Consider the following 21,563-nt stretch of genomic DNA (forward strand, 5'->3'; position numbering starts at 1 on the left):
GCATCTCACGTTTTCTATATTTTGATTGTGAGATTTGTAGACGAGTTCCTAGATTCTAGAAGAGTGATTACTCTGCACATTTAGGTGCATCAATAACTTGAAAGATTTTAGACAAGGCAACAACACATTCTCTTGGTGTGTTTAGTATCACCATTGAAAGAGAATTGGTTTCGGAAAACCCTAGTTGGGGTTAGGTAAGTGTCTTCATGAGAGCTAGATGTCTTGGTTCGAGCGAAACAGAGGCTAGGGCTAGAGTCGTGAAAGGTGTGAGTATCTGAGTAAGCGAGCTGAGTAGTCAAACTGAAGTGAGAGGCTCAACGGTTCCAAGAAAGGAGCGTCTTGTGTCTTGTATTGAAATTTTGTTTGTAAAAGGACATATAATTTCCATAGTGAAGAAAAATCTCCCAAGATTAGAAGGGGAGACCTGAATGTAGTTTGCAAGTGGACCCGCAAAGGAACCATGATAAAAGTCGTGTCTCATTCTTCTCTACTCTTAACTTTTTACATTTCCATATTACTTGATTTGCTTAACTTGACATGCATATTATTCTGAGTTATTTGCATATTCAGTTTTGTGCATTTACTGTTACTAATCATCTAAAAAAGTGCATATAAGTTTAGTTAAATCTTGGTAATCTTGAAAGTCAAATAAAACTATTTTTCATAGAACAAGAACTGAATAATCGATTAGGTTGTTTAGTTAATCGATTATCTACAGAACTAGTTAATCGATTAAAGCTGGTGTTAATCGATTAAACAGTGTGTAAATTTGTATAATCTATTTGTTTATCGAGCAATGATAATTATGTACCATATCACCTATTCACCCCCTCTAGGTGAGTTACAGAGCCTTGTGGACATTCTTGTGTAGATTTCCTAAACAACAATATATTCTTCTATTTCAATCAAGGTGGAGATTGTTGGGGATGTTTGAAATATGTTACTATATGAAGTTCTACATTGCTTAGCATTAGAATATAGTATTATATTAATGTTATATATTAGACTTAAGTCCCTTGTTATTATGTGCATCAGATATAAGCACCATATATAAGTACCAAATAGAAACACCCCATGGACACTTGGGTCCATGGATGTGTTAGGGTTTGTAATCTTTATCCTCTAATAATCTTAGTAGTCGCTCTACGCTCCCGAGGACGTTGGCACAATTGGCCTAACTCCGTTACCAAAGTCTCTTCTATTTATTCTTTTGTCCTTTATTTGATGGCTTGTGACAAATGTTGAACAATAATAGCTTCTGCTGTACCAACAAATTGTTTCAAGTGATATATATTTGTTTCTTCTTAAGCAAGACATAGATTCAATTATTGTTTATGGATAAAACCTCCTATAAGAACTAGCCCATTCATTAGAATATGATCGTCTCTCATAAAGAAACTAATAACCATAAAAAATTGGAATGCATACACTACAAACTACTTATGCCACTAACTACTTTTTAGGACGCTTTGTAGATATTGAATTTTACAATTTTTATACAATTATTTTCAAATATTCGGGTATATTAATGGAATTTGTTACTAAATTATCATCATTAATTAACATGTAATTAAGAGAGAAAATCCAGGACTAGGATATTTTTATAAAACTACATCTCAAATTATTGTCTATTAATATAATTAATAAAATCATCCATATTTAAATAAACTACTTGTTTCCCTTAAATTAGTTGTATGATTCTATAATAAGTGAAAATGTTTTCAGAAACAAGTGTCAAATGTATTTCGACACAATACACATATGATGGCAAGGATCCATGTTTGGCTTTGTGTTTTTGAATCAGCAGGTAGTTAGGATTAGAGTTTTTAAAAACGGGTTTAGGTTTGGATGATGAGATATTCAGATCAGCATATATTTAAACTCACAATTCTATATATATAAAAGTAATAAAGTTAAAAATATTTTCCATCATAATTGTGATATTGTTATGTTGTTAAGTATAAATGTTATATTTGTTAATCCATAACTCTAGTATAATGTTATGTTGATGAATGAGTCTTAGATGATTGATATGCTCTATTGTCTTAATTTAAATTATGATTTTTAGTAAAAAAATATATATTTAAGTGAGAATTAAAATGGTGTATTGTACTTTAATAATATTTTATAATTGTTATTATCATTTTTCTTCTTCTTTTGATTCACTAAAATAACATACATAATCATAAGAAATACATCGTAATTTTTAAATAATTTCTAAATTTTTAGGTTTACACGGATCTCCTAGGTACCCATAGACCCACAAGTAGCAGACCCAGTAAGCACCCACATGAATCTAGATCTCAAAATAATAGAAGGGAGTGGGTCACAATAGTGTGCTACCCGAACCCATCTAAACCTATTATCATTCTTAAAAACAAAACTAAAGGAGATTACGACTTTTTATTGTTCAAACCGTCTGCTTGACGTTATAAAAATATGAAATTAAAATGCATGGTACACCAAGGTGAAGTTTGATGGTCAAAAAAGTAATTATGTGAAGGTGTAGAAGAATGGCTAGTAAAGTGCACCACATGAATGACCAAGTTGTACCTTTACTATGTTAATAGGTACAATAGGGTGAATGACTTAATGAAGGGAGATCAACTATCCTTTAATCTTATCCACCTTTGTGTCCTCCCAATCAAAACTAGACACTTCAATAAAAAGTAATAATGTTAATATGGAAGAAAAAAATTATGTCTCATCTTAATTTATGTGTCAAAATATAAATGGTAGGGTACAGAGAAAAGAATAGGATTGGCGACATAATTTCTATTCCTTAGTAATGTGGTATAGGATAATGATGCACCAATTTGGACTTGCCACTTGGGTTAAATATGATGAAGAAAAAACATGAAGTATTCAAGATTGAGTCATAAGAGACAAGGGGAACCTCCAATAGTGAGGAGTCCTATTGTTATCAAGCATGTGAATGGTGGAAGAGTCATGCGTTAGCCACCAAGTCTCAAGCCAATATTAATGCAGATAATAAACTACATATGTCAGATATGCTCATGCACATATGTCAGATGTGCCTAAGACTGATGTGCCATGATCATGCTAGATAAGCCCATGCGTCATGATTGTGCCAAGATGCGTCGTTACCATGTCAAGATACACCTATGTGCTAGGATGCGGCTATGTGTCATGACCGTGGCAGGATGCGCCTATGTGCTATGGTCGTGCCAGGATGCGCCTATGTGCTATGGTCGTGCCAGGATGTGCACTAGACTAGATCATGCAAGACTAGGCCAAACAATGGCCAAGCTCAAGCAGATGGACTATTAATGTCATTTATAAACTCCAATTTCAAAGGAAAATATATCATACATTTTTTACCAAAAAGTTAACTTTTATGGACTGTTAATGTCAATATTAGTATGATCCCTAATCAAATATCTATCGTTCTATCTAATTCAAGACACCATTTATAGCTGATCATATAAAATGAATAATGATTGCCATAATCAATTAGCTGAAACATTATTATCAATTTCACCATTCATAAATCTTTCATCATTCCAATTATTTTGCCAATCACAAATACATCATAAAGAAACAGTAACATCTAACTTCAACATATATAGAACACTAAGAAACAATAGAACCAAATTAATAAGAAACAGAACTTCAATAATGTAAAACATAAAGATTGTATTCAACTACACTAGACCCAGATTTAGGATCAAAGGAGTATGTACTAAGTTCAGCATATCCCTTAGCAAACCGAAAAACACCACTGCCACCAACCACAGGCAATTCCCTTGTCTTGTTCAAAGCTACGTTCCTTCCCAAGACATTAATGGCACTACCATTGTACTTCCCTTCAAAGAAATTGAAGGTCTGAATCATAAGCAGTTCAAGCTGGGTCTGTGATGTTGCAGCATATAACCCTTCAGCTCTACCCACAAGCTTTGAACTCAACTTTGGTCCTAACGTCAAAGGGGTATCAATGACTCTGAGCCCACCAAAGGAAGTAGTAGACTTGTACTTCGGAATTGATGGGATAATTTGTGCTGCGGTGTCGTTGTTGCCACCGATAACTTCGTGCCAGTAGAATTTGAAGTGGGTGAGATGTTCTTTCTTCTTCAGGTCCTTCAATTCGCGGCCGAATTCGGTGGCGGAAGTGAGGGTGTAGGCGGAGAGGAGAAGGAGGGTGATGAGGAATTGTGATGTCATGGTTTGTGGTTAAGGGGAGGTAGCTTATGATGAGAGTGGAACTAATGAATGGTAGAATTTATAGACAGACATAGAAAATGAGAAAAGTGGGGAACTAATAAAAAATAAGAAAGTAATAAGAAGTTGAAAAATAGATGAAACACACATGCAGCCTTGATTGACCAAACACGGAAAGGCAGCCTTGATGCACCAAACACGGAACCACTATGTTATAGGACCTAGGGTCAACTCTTATAAGTTCTATGGTGGTATTCTGGTTTAAAAATTAAACTCGTAAAATATTTATGGTCGGGTATGATATAAGTATGACTCGGCCTAACTTGTCCTATTGTTATTCATTCACAATATTTGTATGTGTCTTTATTTAATTGTATATAGAGTAATGACATGTTTTTGGTCAAAAATATCATTGATTTTCTAATTCTTTTCATATATGTATGTGATAAGCAATATATATACATATTTTATTTCTTATATTAAATTATATATTCATAATAATAAGTAATATTAAAAAGACTTTTTGTAAAAGATATATGTATTATATTTAATCGGGTCTAGGTCAGGTTTGAGTTCAAACGCTGATTTGAACGATGTTTTGGATCAGGTTAGGATCGGGTCTAGGGTCAGGTCTAGAGTCATAAAATGATTCAACCAACATTTAGTATTGGATAAGGGACAAGTCTTACCCGGCCCAACCCGACCCATGTTCACCCCTACTCGCACTCTACTTACTTTTTTATAGCCATCATTCTTCTATTGTTTTTTATAATGAATGATATGTCTCACCATTTGAATATAGAATTAATTTTTTTCGGAAAGTGTAACTCTCAAGAATCAAAACTTTAACTTTTATCCTAGTACGGTACATGAAAATTTAATCAAGACTTACACAACTCTTATTGGTTTATTATTCTATTCTAACAACTTTGATTTTTAAATTAGTAAATACAACAAAAATGTCTTCATATGGATGTAATTTGAAATAAATATTTATTTTACTTAATTCAAAATTGGGACTATTCAATTTAGAATAAATAATAAAATTTGAACAACTCGAATTTAATACATTTACATATAACAAACTGTATAATCTATAACTTTTCATACATTTCATTTTTTATCTCCAAAAGTATCTCAAAACAATTATCTTAAAACTAAATGAAAACATAAAATAATAACAATTTGGTTTTCAAATAACATTATTATATTACAAAAATATGGTCATGTAGATTCTAGAATGAACAAGTTCTTAAATTTTCCTAGAATGAAGGAATTATTCTAGGAATATCATATTATACATAATTATTCTTAATTACTGTTATATTGATCACTCATACAATAATTCAATGTTAGGTCATTGTCAAGAAAAACGGCTCTTTATTACTCAAGTAGAATTTCAATTGAGCAAGGACCTCTAAATTTCTGCCTAGATGTATCAAAAAGTAAGTGATGGTTCTTGTATTAACTCGAATGAATACATGTAAAGAATTTAATTTACTAGTCTATGGTACAAATCATAACATTAAATATTAACACTTTTACATATAAATCAATGGAAATAGTAGATAAAATGATTAAGAAGATAATTAATTTTATAAGCTTATAAGGAACTAAGTGGGTTGGAGAGAGTACAATGGAATTACATGCTTCAAGATTTAAATAGCCGTACACGGTAAAACAAGGTCAAGAAATAAGGTTAGAATAACCTTAGATAAGGAATCGAAGAAGAGTGTAGCAGATATAAAAAGAACAGAAGATAATATCTTACCCCTAAAGTTTGTAGCAAAGAAAAATACATTTAAAGTGATTAATGCTTATGCATCTCATCTAGGGCTAGAGGAACATCACAAGATAATGTTTTAGGAGATTTTGGAAGGTGTAATACAACGAATACTTTCAAGAAAAAAATGTTTTCCTAGGAGATGATCTCCATGTACACGTAGAGAGGAAACTAAAGACTATGAAGGTTTTCAATTGGGTTATGGCATATGGGGAATACATAAGATATGTCTATTCTAGATTACATATAAACTTTTGATTTTACAATAGTTAATATATATTTTAAAGATCGCGAGAGCATTTTATCACATATATGAATGGAGGACACATTCTCAAATCAATTTCTCTCTTATAAGTAAGTGAGATGAAAATTTATAATTGGATTGTGAAGTCATATCCGGAGAGAACTTCACGGTCAAAATCAACATTTTGTCTATAGATGTAAGGATTAAGACTATATGAAGAGAAACAATCATGATACAGTTCAAAGAATAAAGTGGTGGAAATTGAAGGGCGTGGAATAAAGGACCATACAACTGGGACTTTTGGAGGAAGAGTTTTGATATAGAAATGGAGGTGTGAGAAAAATATAAAAGACAAAGTTAAAGTAAAAATGGAATGTTACAGAACAAGATCCTTATATAGATTTACTAAATGTTGAGAAAAATACAATACAACTAAGAAAGGCGCCAAACAAGTAGTGGATAAAGTGAGAAATAAAACATATGATGAGTCATACATATTGTTAGTTAGTAAAGGAGGAAAAAGAAGCATCTATATGCTTACAAATGGTAGGCAAAGAAAGACAAAAATATTAATAAATGATTTATGAACTACTTCACAAGCTTTTCAATGACGGTGATCATTCTTTTGAGTCTTGATTGATTAAACTCTAAAAAGGAGCATCAGAATTATATATTTTACCATATAATTTAGAAGATGGGGTGAAATAAGTTTTTAAAATGATAAAGAATCAAAAAACGGCTGGACAATTTAATATTGTATAATATACTATTCAGGCCTAGAAGGTTATAGAAGAGTAGAATATTAGTTGGCTCAAAAAAATTAAATAGATTATTAGGCCTAGAAGGTTCTAGGAGAGCAAGACGTTAGTATATCACACTTGTGCAGTTTTAGGTTGAACCAATTTTGCAATGGAATGTTCCAAGAAGCCCAGAACTAGGGCAATGCTGAAATATCTTATAGATCATGTCAAACACAAGAATTAAAAACAACTTTTTACCAAGTAGGGGCAAGATCTTAGAATATTACCTTCAAGAAGCTTTTTCAAGAGTAGCTTTAACAGTCATACACAGGTTTCAGACTTTCTACTTCATATTATCTCATATATGTTTAAGACTATCATACTTGAGGATGTTCAAAATCAAAGGACAAACTAAAGAAAGAAAGGAAAGAAATATTTATTGGTAGAACAATTCACAGGGGCAACATAGGAAAAGGAGAGTGGTTGTAAGTTGAAAATTATGGAAAAACTAAATAAACTAGGGAAGCCTTTTGATTCTGACCTATTTCCTATGAACGAAAATGAATAGGCACACTAGGATTATGACCGACATAGTTGAAAAGAAGTTGTTCAAAGATATTAAACAATATCACTTTTATCTCTTTGGAAATAAATTCCAAGCAAGTCTACATGAATGCAATATTTTTGGGTTTAGTCATTTTTCTCAAAATGATATTGGCACAGATTATATGAATTACCTTAAAAGAAATATGTGGTAAAGAGCGAGTAAGTGGAGAAATTTTATGACATCCCAAAAGAAAAAGAAAAGAAAAGCATGAGTGATACACAAGTGTGCAACATTCTCCTAGGCATGATTTAAATACTTATTAGGCTAATTCCCTCATTGTCAATTAATTTTGAGTTGCAACCTTAACACATCTAATTAGTTATTTTATCATATTCGTTGTTTGAATCTATAAAGAAAGGCTAAAGAAACTTTGGAACAATCCTAAAAAGTTTGAGTAACAAAATTAATTTTACATTCATAAAATATAAATATATAACATTAATAAAGAGTATAAATCATCAAAATCTTTTAGAGCTTCTCATCTTCATCAGCACTAAAATTTATGACAACTTGTACAAATGTATAAAAATAGAGACTTATATTCCATTGGATAAAAGGAATGAGACACATAACTAGAAAAGAGGATCCATCAAATTAACACAACCATTTATTTGAGATGCTTATATGTGGGATAAATTTCATTAAAAAAACTCATGCAACTAACAAGTAGTTCTTCAAGTGGTATATACTTGTTTCTTCTTAAGCAAGACATAGATTCAATTCTTGTTATAGAGAAAACTTGCTCCATTACATAGTGATGTTTTTGATTCAATATGACTCTCTCTTGTGAAAAATACTAATAACTAGTAAAATTTGCAATGCATATACCACTAACTACTTATTATTACCCTCTCCTTTGTAGAAAGTTTTGGAGTTATTTATTTTTACCCTTTTATAAAATTATTTTCATATTTTTGGGTATATTAATCGAATTTATTACCAAATTATCATCATTAATTAACGTGTAATGAAGAGAGAAAATGAAGGAGTATGTTAATTTTATAAAACCACATCTCCAATTATTGTCAATTGATATATTCAATAAAATTATCCATATTCGGCTAAACTACTTATTCCCCTTAAATTAGTCGTATCATTCTATAATAAGTGTTGTTGTAGGATAAGAAAGTTTCATCTCATTTGTAACATTGGAAAACAAAAACTAAAAATAATTTCCAAAGCAAGTGTCTAATGTATTTCGATATTGTACACGACTAAAGGAGATTGTAACTTTTTTGTTGAAACCATCTGTCTGAAATTGGTTACCAAGGTAAAGTTTGAAGGTAAAACAAGTTATTATGGGAAGGTGTAGAAAAATGGCTAGTAAAGTGCACCACATGAGTGACCAAGTTGTGCCTTTACTACATGAATAGATACAAATAGGGTGAAGGAAGCTGTTGGGAATGAGGTAGGTACATCAGAGCGGCAATAGAGACTTGTCACTTAAGTTATATTTGATGAGAAAAAAACAAGAAATATTCAAGATTAAGTCATAAGAGACAAGGGGAACCTCCAATACTGAGGAATCCTATTGTCATCAAGCCTGGGAAAGGTGGAAGAGTCGTAGGTTAGACACCAAATTTGAAGCCAATACTAATGCAGATGATAAATAACACATGACAGATGTGCCCATGCACACATGCTAGATGTGCCCATGCCCAAGCCTGATGCACATGACCGTTTTAGTTAAGCCTATGCGCCATGACTGTGCCAAGATGTGTCATGACCATGCTGGATGCGCCTAGACTAGATTGTGCATGGATTAGCTTGACGATGCACCAAGCTCAAGTATATGTGTCAGATACTCGACCGATCTCGGTTAATTGTTTTAGTCATCGTGCTAGTGGCGCTCCAAGGATTTGTGTCGATACTAGCACACCAGGATCCAAGGCCACACCAATAGTCTGCTTATAACAAATCATAATTTAAGGGTTTGCTAAATTACAATCAATTCCATCAAAAAAAGATTTTGAAGAATGAATTAATGTAGAAAAGCCACATTTGACATGTTTAAATTAGATGACTTTGAGACATTTGTTAAGTTTTAGTTGGTTTTAATTTTTGTTGCTTGCTTTGCAAGCTAACCTTGTAATCAATAAAAAAGCTTGTAAACTAACTTGTTAATCATCAATGAAAATACAATGTCTTCTACATACATTCTTCTCAATTCTAATAAATACCTTAATAAAATTATGGTAATTTTCAGTTGTAAACTTTGATTTTACCATTGAATATTTCCATCGTTTTTTACCAAAATATTAATTTTATATGGAATGTTAATGTCCACATTAGTATGATCCCCAATCCAACGTCTATCATTCTATCTTGTTTTAAATTATGAATCACACCACGTGATATAGCTGCAATGTTGTGATTGCGGCGATTGTCACAATTGTATTATATCACAATTATGATGTGATATCGAATCACAGTTATACGACTGCAATAAGTCGCAACGCAACCGCATCGGACCACAATAGACTGCATTGATATCAAAAATATATTTTTACTCACAATATAATTCATACTGCAACAACCACAATTCACATCACAATGACTTCAATAACCACAATTACAATAACTACAACCGTGATCACAATCCCAACTATAACCAGAATTTAAAATATTGAATCCTATCTATACAAGACACCATGTATAGCTGGACACATAAAAAATGAATATTGTTGAAATAATCAATTAGCTGAGAGATTATTATCAATTTCGGCATTCATAAATCTTTCATTTTTCCAGTTATCTTGACAACCACAAATACATCATAAACAAAGAATAACATCTGACCTCAACATATATAGAAAACTAAGAAACATAATACCAAATTAATAAGAAACAGAGTATCAATAATGTAAAACATAAAGATTGTATTCAACTATACTAGACCCTGATTTAGGATCAAAGGAGTATGTACTAAGTTCAACATATCCCTTAGCAAACCGAAAAACACCACTGCCACCAACCACAGACAATTCCCTTGTCTTGTTCAAAACCACGTTCCTTCCCAAGACATTAATGGCACTACCATTGTACTTCCCTTCAAAGAAATTGAAGGTCTGAATCATAAGAAGTTCAATCTGGGTCTGTGATGTTGCAGCATATAACCCTTCAGCTCTACCCACAAGCTTTGAACTCAACTTTGGTCCTAACGTCAAAGGGGTATCAATGACTCTGAGCCCACCAAAGGAAGTAGTAGTATTGTACTTTGGAATTGATGGGATAATTTGTGCTGCGTTGTCATTGTTGCCACCCAAAACTTCGTGCCAGTAGAATTTGAAGTGGGTGAGATGTTCTTTCTTCTTCTTCAGGTCCTTCAATTCGCGGCCGAATTTGGCGGCGGAAGTGAGGGTGTACGCGGAGAGGAGAAGGAGGGTGATGAGGAATTGTGATGTCATGGTTTATTTTAATGGAAGGTAGCTTATGATGAGAGTGGAAAGAATGAATGGTAGAATTTATAGAGAGAGAGAAAAAGTGAGAAAAGTGGAAGACTAATAAAAAAGAGATGACTTATAACTTTAAAAAACTTTATCCAATCATTAATTCTATGTAAATATTATAATTTATATTTAATAATAATTCAAATTATTGAATTTGCCTAAAAAATAATAATTAAAATATGAAATAAGTTGTTTAGTTACTCATGTAAAATAAGAAAGTAATAAGAAGTTGAAAAGTGGATGTAGGATAAACTCATGTGCAGACTTATTGACCAAACACGGAACTAATGTGTTCATATGCCGCCTTGATTGACCAAACACGGAACCACTATGTTGTCGAAGGCTTCTTTCTTTTTCTTGGCCTTCATTCTTTTCTCTTTGAAATGTATGGCGTGATATTTCAACAAGTTTCTCTTTCATAAATCATTAATATTTTTCCTAATATAACATATGAATATCGAGTAAGACCTTAACAATTAGAACAACACCTAGTTGGATTCATTTTCCCACAATTTTTATATAGTTAAGAATATTTTTTCATCAAATTAGTAAAGAAGTAATTTATTTTAGTGTGTGTGAGTATTTTTCCCAACAAATTATACATATAACAGATTCACGTATAACAAATTATATTATCTATAACTTTTCTTACGTTTTCATTTTTTATCTCCATGCAAATCTCAAAACAGTCATCTGAATACTAAATGATAACAAAACATAATAACAATGTGGTTTTCAAATAACATTATTATATTAAAAAAAATACTATCATGTAGCTTCTATAAAGAATAAGTTCTTATATTTTCCTTGAAGGAAGAAATTTCTCTAGGAATATTTAAACCCATCTTTTAAAATACTAAAACATTGAGAAAGATAAATTAAAATGTAAATAAATACTTAGTGATATATACTATCTCAATAAATGGACCTTGAGTGTATGATAGGCTTCATAGTTCTATAAGTATTTACGAACATACTTGCATATTTTCACAAGGTAATAATGTTGACCGTTAGGTTTAAGCTAATGAATCGATTTCTCGTAGTAATCTGTGTTGAATATCATTTCAAAGTAGTATAACAGATAGAAGTAGAATACTACTAACTTTTACAAGATAATTATACTCAATGAGATGAGTTAAGCTCCTCTCTCTCATTAGAGAGTCTAATATTAAAATATTAAAAGATTGAAAATTTTGTTAATTTTAATTTTTTTTATTAAACAATAACTTTAAATTATGTCTATTAAAGATTTATTTATATCATATGTTATAATATTAATAGACTCTTTCCAAAGAGGGAAGAGTGTATGAATTCCATTGAAATATACTATGCAAAGTAAAAATTCTTTCTCATGGGACACGGAAGAAACCTTGTCTCTATCGCAAGTCATGCCTCACGTTAGTATTCTTTATTAGCAATAGCTTTATTCTTCCCATTTAAATTAATATAAACTACAGTGAATATTATAATGAGAAATTAGAACAGTTGGAAAGGACATCATATTTGTTCCATCTAGGTCAAATAGATATCTGTTGACTGGACTACTCAATATTGATTGAGTTTGAGCGTGCACTTAGCGAAGCCATAACCCACCAGGACTCTCCATAACAAACAACCGACTTGGCTCGATAGAGAAACAATACCTTCATCGGATGCCACCTCAGACCAGTAGAAGGACATGTCTCTGTCACCCACTTGAAGTGTTGCACACACCTGTCACACTCTGTCTGCAACTCTCACATAACCTTCTGCTGTATAGCAAATGCAGACCTATACTATGACTATATTACGCCAGAGTTGCAGTTCAACAATGCAATTTTAGATGTATAATAGTGCTTTCACATGCTTTCTGTTTGACCGCAGTAGTATATTGTCATGATTAACAACACTTTTACGTTGTCATATTGAATATATACAACAGTGCAGCACATAAGAAACGGTGTCATATATTTCATATATACAACATTGCATCGTACACAAAGTGTTGTCATAGATTTTTTTTGAAATTTGTTTGAAAAATATGAATTTTAATATGGTTTAAATGCACATTAAAGTGATCATTAATGGGGATTTTTAGGGATCTAAAATGAAAAAACTCTCAAAGTCTTATATTGATTGGATGAGGGAAGTTGAAAGGTTTGATAAGCCTTAAGTTGTAACTTTGGGATGCGCCCCAAGGGGTACAATGGATTTTGTGATTGGGTGAGAACTCACACAAACAAAATCTCTCTAACACGTGTGTGCGCGCACCACCTCCTCCTCTGCCGCCGTCCAGCCGGCTCGGCTCCTGTCCGGGTTTGGGATTGACCCAACATTCTTTTTAAATAAATGTTTTTTTTTTATTTTTTGGGTCATTTGGGCTTGGACTGTGTGTTTGACCAAGTCAACACACACATGTTACACGGTTGGGTGGTGATAGAGCCGTTCGAGGAGGAGATCTCAGTCATTATGATAGAGTCGTTGGGTGATAAGTTGTTGAAGAGCTCAGACTATAAATTGAGGTCTCATCTCCTCATTACAATTCATACCAAGTTGAAGGCGTTTACCTCTCAATTTTTCCTTCTCCATCCGCATATTTCGCCAACGCATTTCCGACAACCTTTTTCCCCTTTCTTTCCGTGGCACTTCAGAATTGACACAAGCAATCAAAGTGAGAATTTCGAGAACTGACAATGGTCGTTAGTATTGTGGGAAATAATTGGCATGAGTAATCATATTGTGGGAATTCGAGAATTGACACTGGTAGTCATACTGTGGGTGTATTCGAGAGCAATTCCTATAGTGTAGTAAGATATAGTATAATAGAGAACTGAGTTGTTTTATCCAAGGGACGTCGTGGTCGATAGTCTGCTTGCACAATTTTAGCAGTATCACAAAACGTCTTAAAGAAAGCGACATGGCCGTGACTCGGCTAGTAAGGATTATTTCATGTCATTCAGAATTATTGTGAGCTACGATAACAACAATATACATAAATAGTGTGTAATATAACATACATTATATCAAACACATAACAAGGATGTCCAATTCCACCATATTTACCAGAGATTTGGTAATATAAACATCATTCTAAAAACTCAATTCATAAACTATTGCATGGACCATCTCCTTTAGTTCAAATTTATTAACCCAGAAGATTATATGTAGTAATGAAAGGGACGAAGGTGATGAAGATGTAAATGACAAATGTATGGATTTCTTTTCTTCCTTAACTGAAGAAATAAGAAGACAGATAGACATAGTTTAGATTCAACATAATAAGAATCAAATTAAAATTTACATAGAAAATATGGATGAAAAAATAATAGCCAAATGCAAGAAATGCATACAAAGATTGCAAATTTGATAAATCACCAACAGCTCCACCTAGCTTCAACCTTGACATTTCCTATATTATAAAATAAGCAGTTAACGTAGATGTAAATGCATGCAACAAGAATGGATCAAAGAAAAATAAATAAGGTAAAATAAGATAATGATTCACCTTGTACTTGAAAATAGAAACCAAAAGCTAATAACTGGCTCGAAGAGAGAAACTAAGAGGAGGAGAAGAGTAAGATAAATAGAATACTGAATAATAAGTATATTATTGTGATATTCTATTTTTAAATTTGCAAACATTCACGCTCACTAGCTAAAACAAGCGTTTTTTGAATATATGACATTTAACAACGTTTATTGTAAAAAGCATTGTTGATATATCACTTTTAACAGCGCTTATTCAAACAAGTCATTTTAAATAGATTCAAATCAACAACGTTTGCTTACAAAAGTGTTGTTCAATATCAAAATTATTTAAAATTATTTAGTTGTCATACTATGTTCAAGTTTTGATAATGAAATGACAAATAACATAATTTACTTACCAAATATGAATTTTTGTTGTGTCAAATCACATACCTTAATATTCAATTTTAATAATATTGGTTGGTGATTTAAAATATTTTTGAAGTAATAAACAATTGCATTTTTTGTATATGTATGACTAAGTTGTGTTATATATGAAAAGCTAGCATATGAGTTTCTGTTAACAATTTGGAATATTTTTGTGTAATATTTAATTGATTTATATCTTTCAAAATAAAATTAAATAATTTCATAAATACATATTAAGTAATAACTAAAACAAACGTTTTTTGAAAATAGGTCTTTTAACAACACTTATTATAAAAGTGTTGTTGATATGTCACCTTTAATAACGTTTATTTAAGCAAACAATGTTTAATAGATTCAAATCAACAACGCTTGCATAAAAAAGTGTTGCTAAATATCTTAGGTAAACATACAACAACACTTCTTGATGAAAGCGTTGTTAAAGCTATATTCACCTATCAAATTTAACAACGCTTCTTTAAAAGAGCGTTGTAATTATCTTCCGTATTACATTTCACAGTGTTGTTCTAGAAAGTGTTGTTAAAAGACCGTTGTTAAATGTGAATTTTGGCGTAGTGCTATCACAAGCTAAGTCAACTATGCAAAGAGTACGACCTCATCAAGCCGCCCTACATGCATAAAGCAACTCTCTGCTTTGCCAAAGACAACCCGACAAACTCAGATGGTCAGTCATACCAACATCATCCAACGAAGAACTCTTCATCTACATCCATTATGTTGGGGATGTTTGAAATATGTTATTATATGAAGTCTCACATTTCCTAGTATTAAAATAGAGTAGAGTATCAATGTTATAATGTGCACCAGATATAAGCACCAAATAGAAACATCCATTGGACAGGTGGGCCCATTGGGTGTGCTAGGGTTTGTAATCCTTATTCTCTAATAATATCTTGGTAATCGCTCAACGCTCTCGGAGACATAGGCACAATTTGTTGAATCCCGTTACCAAATGCTCTTGTTTCTTCTCTTCTATTTATTTTATGCACTTTATTTATTGCTTGTGGCCAACGTTGCGCAATGATCGCTTCCACTGCACCAACAATTGGAATCATAGCCAATTGGTACATGACTCTTAACTCAAGCATCAGGTGATGACTAAAGAGGGTGAAGGCGTGATGGCTACACAAGATGTGCCAAAGGTACTGACAAATATAAAATAGATGAGTTGAAGGAGAAGAAAACATGGCAGAACTGTGGTAGGGTGATATATGTTGATCCAGAACCCCAGAAGTTCATGTACTGGATTAGGATCAAGGTGGAGATATGGACTCATGTGTTGAGTTTGACCCAGAGACAGGTGCTGACAATATCTCTCTAGATGTTGAGAGAATGTTCTCATTTAAGATGATAAGTGGAATATCCTAATGGCATGTCTGAGACGTCATAGTGAATGATATTAATTGTTAGCAGATCCACAAAAGCACAGAGGTGCTGACTGACTTTGATGAAGGGTGTAACATGGGCATTGGCTTTGATGCAAGTTGTAACATGAGTATTGGTAGAGATGCAGGGGTGTTACATGAGTATTGGTTTGGATGCAAAGATGTGACACATACATTAGTTAGTATTGACGCAAGGTATGTGTTGTGGGTATAATCCTTATGGTGGAGTATGATAGTTCTTTTGAACTAGAATTGTCGGAGTAGACAATGATGGTAGCAGTTGAGGTTTTCCAAGGAAGTTCCAAGGTTCAGTGTGACTGAGTATTGAAGAGGACCATTGTTGGTGAAATTTTGTGTAAAGGTTCCATCTATGGAAAGACTTCCTAGCAATATGTGGCTAGACATCATGTTCCATTTGATGGCGGTACGGGGAGCTGCACTACAAGTTTGGAGAGTTAGGCTCTTGGTAACATCGTCAAGGATACTCAGAAGGTCTATGATGCAGGGGAGCAGTTAAAGAGAATTAGACATTGAGCAAGGTGAAGTCATATATTCGCTAAGGTGGAGATTCTTGTAAAGATTTCCTAAGGAGCAAGATATTCGTCTATTTCAATGAAGGTGAAGATTGTTGGGAATGTTTGAAATATGTATTATATAAAGTCTCACATTGCATAGTATTAAAATATAGTAAAATATCAATGTTATATATTGGACGCAAGTCCCTTGTTATAATGTGCACCAAATATAAGCACCAAATAGAAACACCTCATGGGCAGGTAGGCTCATGAGTGTGTTAGGGTTTATAATCATTATTCTCTAATAATCAAAGATGTAGGCACAATTGACCGAACCCCGTTACCAAATTTTCTTGTTTCTTATCTTCTATTTATTCTATGCACTTTATTTGATTGTTTATGGCCAACGCTGCACAATGATCGCTTCCGCTGCACCAACACTTTATAAATAGGGGATCCTCCCCTCACAGCAAGAGAGATACACGTGACACAACAAACACACAACTCAAGATAGACTACCCAGATTCCCTCACATAAATCAAGCACACCAGAGCATTGGTCCCCCGCTCTCTAACCCTACTCTCTATATATCTTAAGTGTCATATTTATATATAACTTGAATTGTGAATCCCCTTCCTTTGTCACTTACTAATTTGATCATCAAAACACCTTTTAAGGTACCTCATCCCAGCGGGCCCGAGCATACTCTACACATGTTAGGCTTTCGCCTAACTATAGGGGTGAAGTCTCCCCTTAGAGGACATCACTGCATTGAGCCTTCCAACCCGACGAACTCCACCTTGAAGACACATCCCCTCACACCCGAAAACCAGGAATCAGACCTTCCAACCCGAATCACCTTCCTACTATGGAGTAGGAGAACAATATCCACATTTTAGTATTATTATTTTTTAGGGGACTAGTATTTCGTTTAATTATACTTTAAAAATATATATATTCATGTGATAGGTTTTTGGCTTTATCAAATAAAAAGGATCATTTTGTATATTTTGAAGAGAGGGATTGAGTGGATATTTATTTAGGAAAATAGTAACTAATATTATTTATAATTTCTGAATCTTAATGAGTACTAAGATTGTACTACTTGCATGATGAATCTCTATTTCACCGTTTCATGATGACTTTAAATAGTATGTTATTATTCCAAATCAATCAATGAGAAGATATGAAATGGAGCTTATTTATGTTGAGGATTTTTATCTTCTCGGAAATAGATTAATTGTAGAATCTTTAGACCTTAGTAGGACCATGTCATCTTTTTTTTTTATCTTTTGAAAACATGGAACTTACTTCAAAACATGTACCCTGTATAAAAGTCGGCCTATTAGAATAATTAATAAGTTATCTTTGCCACATGATGAAAGGAAATCTTTTATCACATGATAACTAGAGAGAAGTTGAACCCTGGATTTGATATCGTGTTAAGATTCTACATGAAAGTTGATTGGCAATGATGAGCGTAACCTAATAGGTATTTAAACCATTCTCGAGACAATCAGACATGTAATGTAGGACTTAGTTTCCAATATATTCATTCCACTGAACCTGCCAGATTACGTGAAGGTTTACCTTTTACCCATGATGAATGGAGATCTTTTGGCTCATGATAACTAGAGAGAAGTTGGACTCTAGCTATGATATCATGTTAAAGTTTCATTTCAAAATGAATTGGAAATGGAAGCAATAGTCCAACTTGCATTTAAACCATACCCTAAACAAACAAGTGATGTGGAACTTACTTTTGAAGATGTACCCTCTATGAACCATGATTAAAGGATATCCTTTTGTCCCACGACAACTAGAGAGAAGTTAGGTTTTGACTCTAATATTATATTAAGTTTCATTTCAAAATGAATTGGAAATGACAACAGTAGTCTAACAAGTATTTAAATCATGACCTAAACATTTCGGCAAGCGATGTGGAACTTACTTCTAAAGATGCACCATCTTTAGAAGCATTCCAGACTAGTTGATGAGTTATCTCAGAACTATGATGAAAGCACATCTTTTTGTCTCATGACAACCAGAGAATTAGGTATCAAAACTAATTGACAACGAGGGGTGCAAGTATTTAAACCATTCTTGAAACAATTAGGCAGGTGATGTATGACTAATTTTTCAACATGTCCATTCCACATAACCTGGCAAACTAGGCAAAGAGTTACCTTTGTCTCATAAAGAAGGGGCATCTTTTGGATCATGATAAGGTTGACCTCTAACTTTGATAGGATGTTAAAGTTTCATCTCAAAACTAATTTACCATCATAGTAGCAACTCAACAAATATTTAAACTATTTTCCAAACAATGAGGTTGTCGAAGTTATCTTTAACCATGATGAACTGACATATTTTTATCCGATAATAGTCGAAGAGAAGTTGAGCTCTAACTTTGATAACATGTTAATATTTCATCTCAAAACCAATTAATAATGAGTGGTGTAATCCAATATGTATTTAACTATTCTTGTGACATTGAGGTAGGCAATGTGAAACTTTCTTTTCAACAACCATATTAACAATGAGTCTAGAACTTTGTGGATCCCCAATCGCTTTGTTTGTGGATTCCGGATCACAGGTTCTAAAAATTCTTGTGTTGATCACTTGGCCAGTTCAGGCATTCATGACTAGTTTTATTGCAATTATATAGACTATCCACCTCATTCCTTGTTTTTTTAGATGACTGTAGGGTGTGCGCTTCATCTATTCCTGTTATGGGATTTTAATTTGTCACTGCTGTGTAATTTTGAACTCATGTACTAGGCTTTTTTTGTTTGTAATTTTGAAGACTTTTGTTCTAGGCTTCTAGCTGGTTTATTTTCCTGTGTGATTTTGAGAATTTGCTCTGTTCAATAATTTAAGTAATGTGGCCCTGATTTAATAAATGATCTAGACTTTAGCTGGAAGCTCTGTTTTCGTCTTACATATGTTTTCAGACCATTTCAAATAGTTGAACATGGCAGAGTTATAACCATGAATTAGGTATGCTTTTAGGAGAAATTATCAATCAAAGCTTTGGGTGTTCACATGTTGTTTTTGTGATTAATTGTTATGGAAATCACAATAATTTCTCACATTTTCAGATTATGTCATCTTTTTTTATATTAGTATGTTATTATTTATAGTAGAAGAGACTTAAACTCTTAACCAGTGTTTTAAATTGTGGTTGCGGTTATTGCGATTGCGGTCATTGCGACCGTTGCGATGCGGATTGCTGCCATTGCGGTGTGAATTATTTTGTGAGAAAAAACATATTTTTGACATTGATGCGTTTCCGTTGCGGCCCGATGCAGACCAAATGCGATCTGATGCGATTGCATCGCGGCTCGATGCAGACCAAATTGCGGTGTAATGCGGTTGCGGCGGTTACTGCAACCACAATATTGTGGCCGCATCGCGTGATGCGGTCCACAATTTAATACACTGCTCTTAACCTTTTTATCACTTCATTTCTTAAACACTTCGATTTAATCATCCCACAACTATGACTCCTCCATACCTCCATATCATATGGCATCTAATTCAACATATAAGGTGGATGTCAAATAGACTATCATATTTTTTGTGTGTAATAAATAAAATGACACAAAATTAAGATTCCCTCCTTTCTTCTTTAAAGAAAAGGTAGGTATAAAAATTTCCTGTACAATAATTGCAGCAGGGGGAGAATAGTATAATTTTTTATTCAAATAGTCATACACCACAAAGATAAAAAAGACCAACCCCGGCCACATGAGAAGCAAAGACCAGAAAAAGAAAAGGAAAATTGCCAAAGTAATAACATAAAGCATCAATAATGAGAAACATAAACATTGTACTCAATTATAGCATCCCTTGTTTTGGGATCCTCAAAGTAAGTTGTAAGTACAGCATATCCCTTAGCATAACGGAAAAGTCCACTACCACCAACAACAGGCAACTCTCTTATCTTGGCAAAAGCAACGTTCCTCCCCAAGATACTAATGGCACTACCATTATACTTCCCTTCAATGAAGTTGAAGGTTTGAATCATCAGAAAATCTACCTCACTCTGTGATGTTGAAGCAAAAAACCCTTCAGCTCTTCCCACAAGCTTTGAGTTCAACTTGGGTCCCAAGGTCAAAGGGTTGTCGAAGATTTGGACTAATCCGAAAGAGGTTGAGTTTGAGTATTTTGAGATTGGTGCGACAATTGATGCTGAAGTAGTGTTGCTTCCGCTCATTTTTTGGTGCCAGTAGAACGTGAAGTGACTGAGTTTTTCTTTTTTGTATAGGCCAAGAGTCTTGCGGTCTAGTGGACGGCCGAATTCGGTGTCTTCTCCGGCTACGGAAGCGAGGGCGTAGCCGGAGAGGAGAAGGAAGAAGATGAGGGATTGGGGAGCCATGGTGGATGAGGAAGCTCTTGTGGGTTGGCTACAAATTGAATGAAAACAATGCAAGGAAAGAATTGAGCATTTTATAGTCCAAACAATGATACCTTCTAGATAAGCAGGAGAGCACATCTACTTTCTCACACTTTGTGCTACTTCATGTGTCATGCACTTGTGATTGTGATTGGTCAGAAAAATACTCAATAATTAAATATTAACTTAAATATATTTTTCTGACCAATCACAACTCATAATACATAGAGTGGCACAAAGTATGGGACAGCAAATATGTACCCGATAAGCATATAATATTTTTTTGTACTTCAAATTTTGGTTATACTTAGATTTAGGAAAATCTTATATTATTATATTAAGTATGTTGGTATAAGAAATTTAGTTTT

The 21,563-nt window shown here is 33.3% G+C and overlaps 3 protein-coding genes across 3 annotated transcripts; all 3 read right to left on the reverse strand.

Moving 5' to 3' along the window:
* LOC109362906 (dirigent protein 19-like) lies at positions 3,487–4,267 on the reverse strand. Its single transcript, XM_019608988.1, has 2 exons — positions 3,632–4,267; positions 3,487–3,590 (listed from the first exon to the last, which is right to left on the reverse strand). The coding sequence occupies exon 1, from the start codon at positions 4,180–4,182 to the stop codon at positions 3,634–3,636; it is 549 nt and encodes a 182-aa protein (XP_019464533.1). The 5' UTR covers positions 4,183–4,267; the 3' UTR covers positions 3,487–3,590; positions 3,632–3,633.
* LOC109362904 (dirigent protein 22-like) lies at positions 4,412–21,240 on the reverse strand. Its single transcript, XM_019608986.1, has 2 exons — positions 20,597–21,240; positions 4,412–4,422 (listed from the first exon to the last, which is right to left on the reverse strand). Exon 1 carries the CDS (start codon positions 21,175–21,177, stop codon positions 20,605–20,607), a length of 573 nt encoding a protein of 190 aa, XP_019464531.1. The 5' UTR covers positions 21,178–21,240; the 3' UTR covers positions 4,412–4,422; positions 20,597–20,604.
* LOC109362905 (dirigent protein 22-like) lies at positions 10,250–11,034 on the reverse strand. Its single transcript, XM_019608987.1, has one exon. The coding sequence runs from the start codon at positions 10,958–10,960 to the stop codon at positions 10,409–10,411; it is 552 nt and encodes a 183-aa protein (XP_019464532.1). The 5' UTR covers positions 10,961–11,034; the 3' UTR covers positions 10,250–10,408.

This window comes from Lupinus angustifolius, chromosome LG12 (genome assembly GCF_001865875.1).
Source record: "Lupinus angustifolius cultivar Tanjil chromosome LG12, LupAngTanjil_v1.0, whole genome shotgun sequence".
NCBI classification, from domain to species: domain Eukaryota; kingdom Viridiplantae; phylum Streptophyta; class Magnoliopsida; order Fabales; family Fabaceae; genus Lupinus; species Lupinus angustifolius.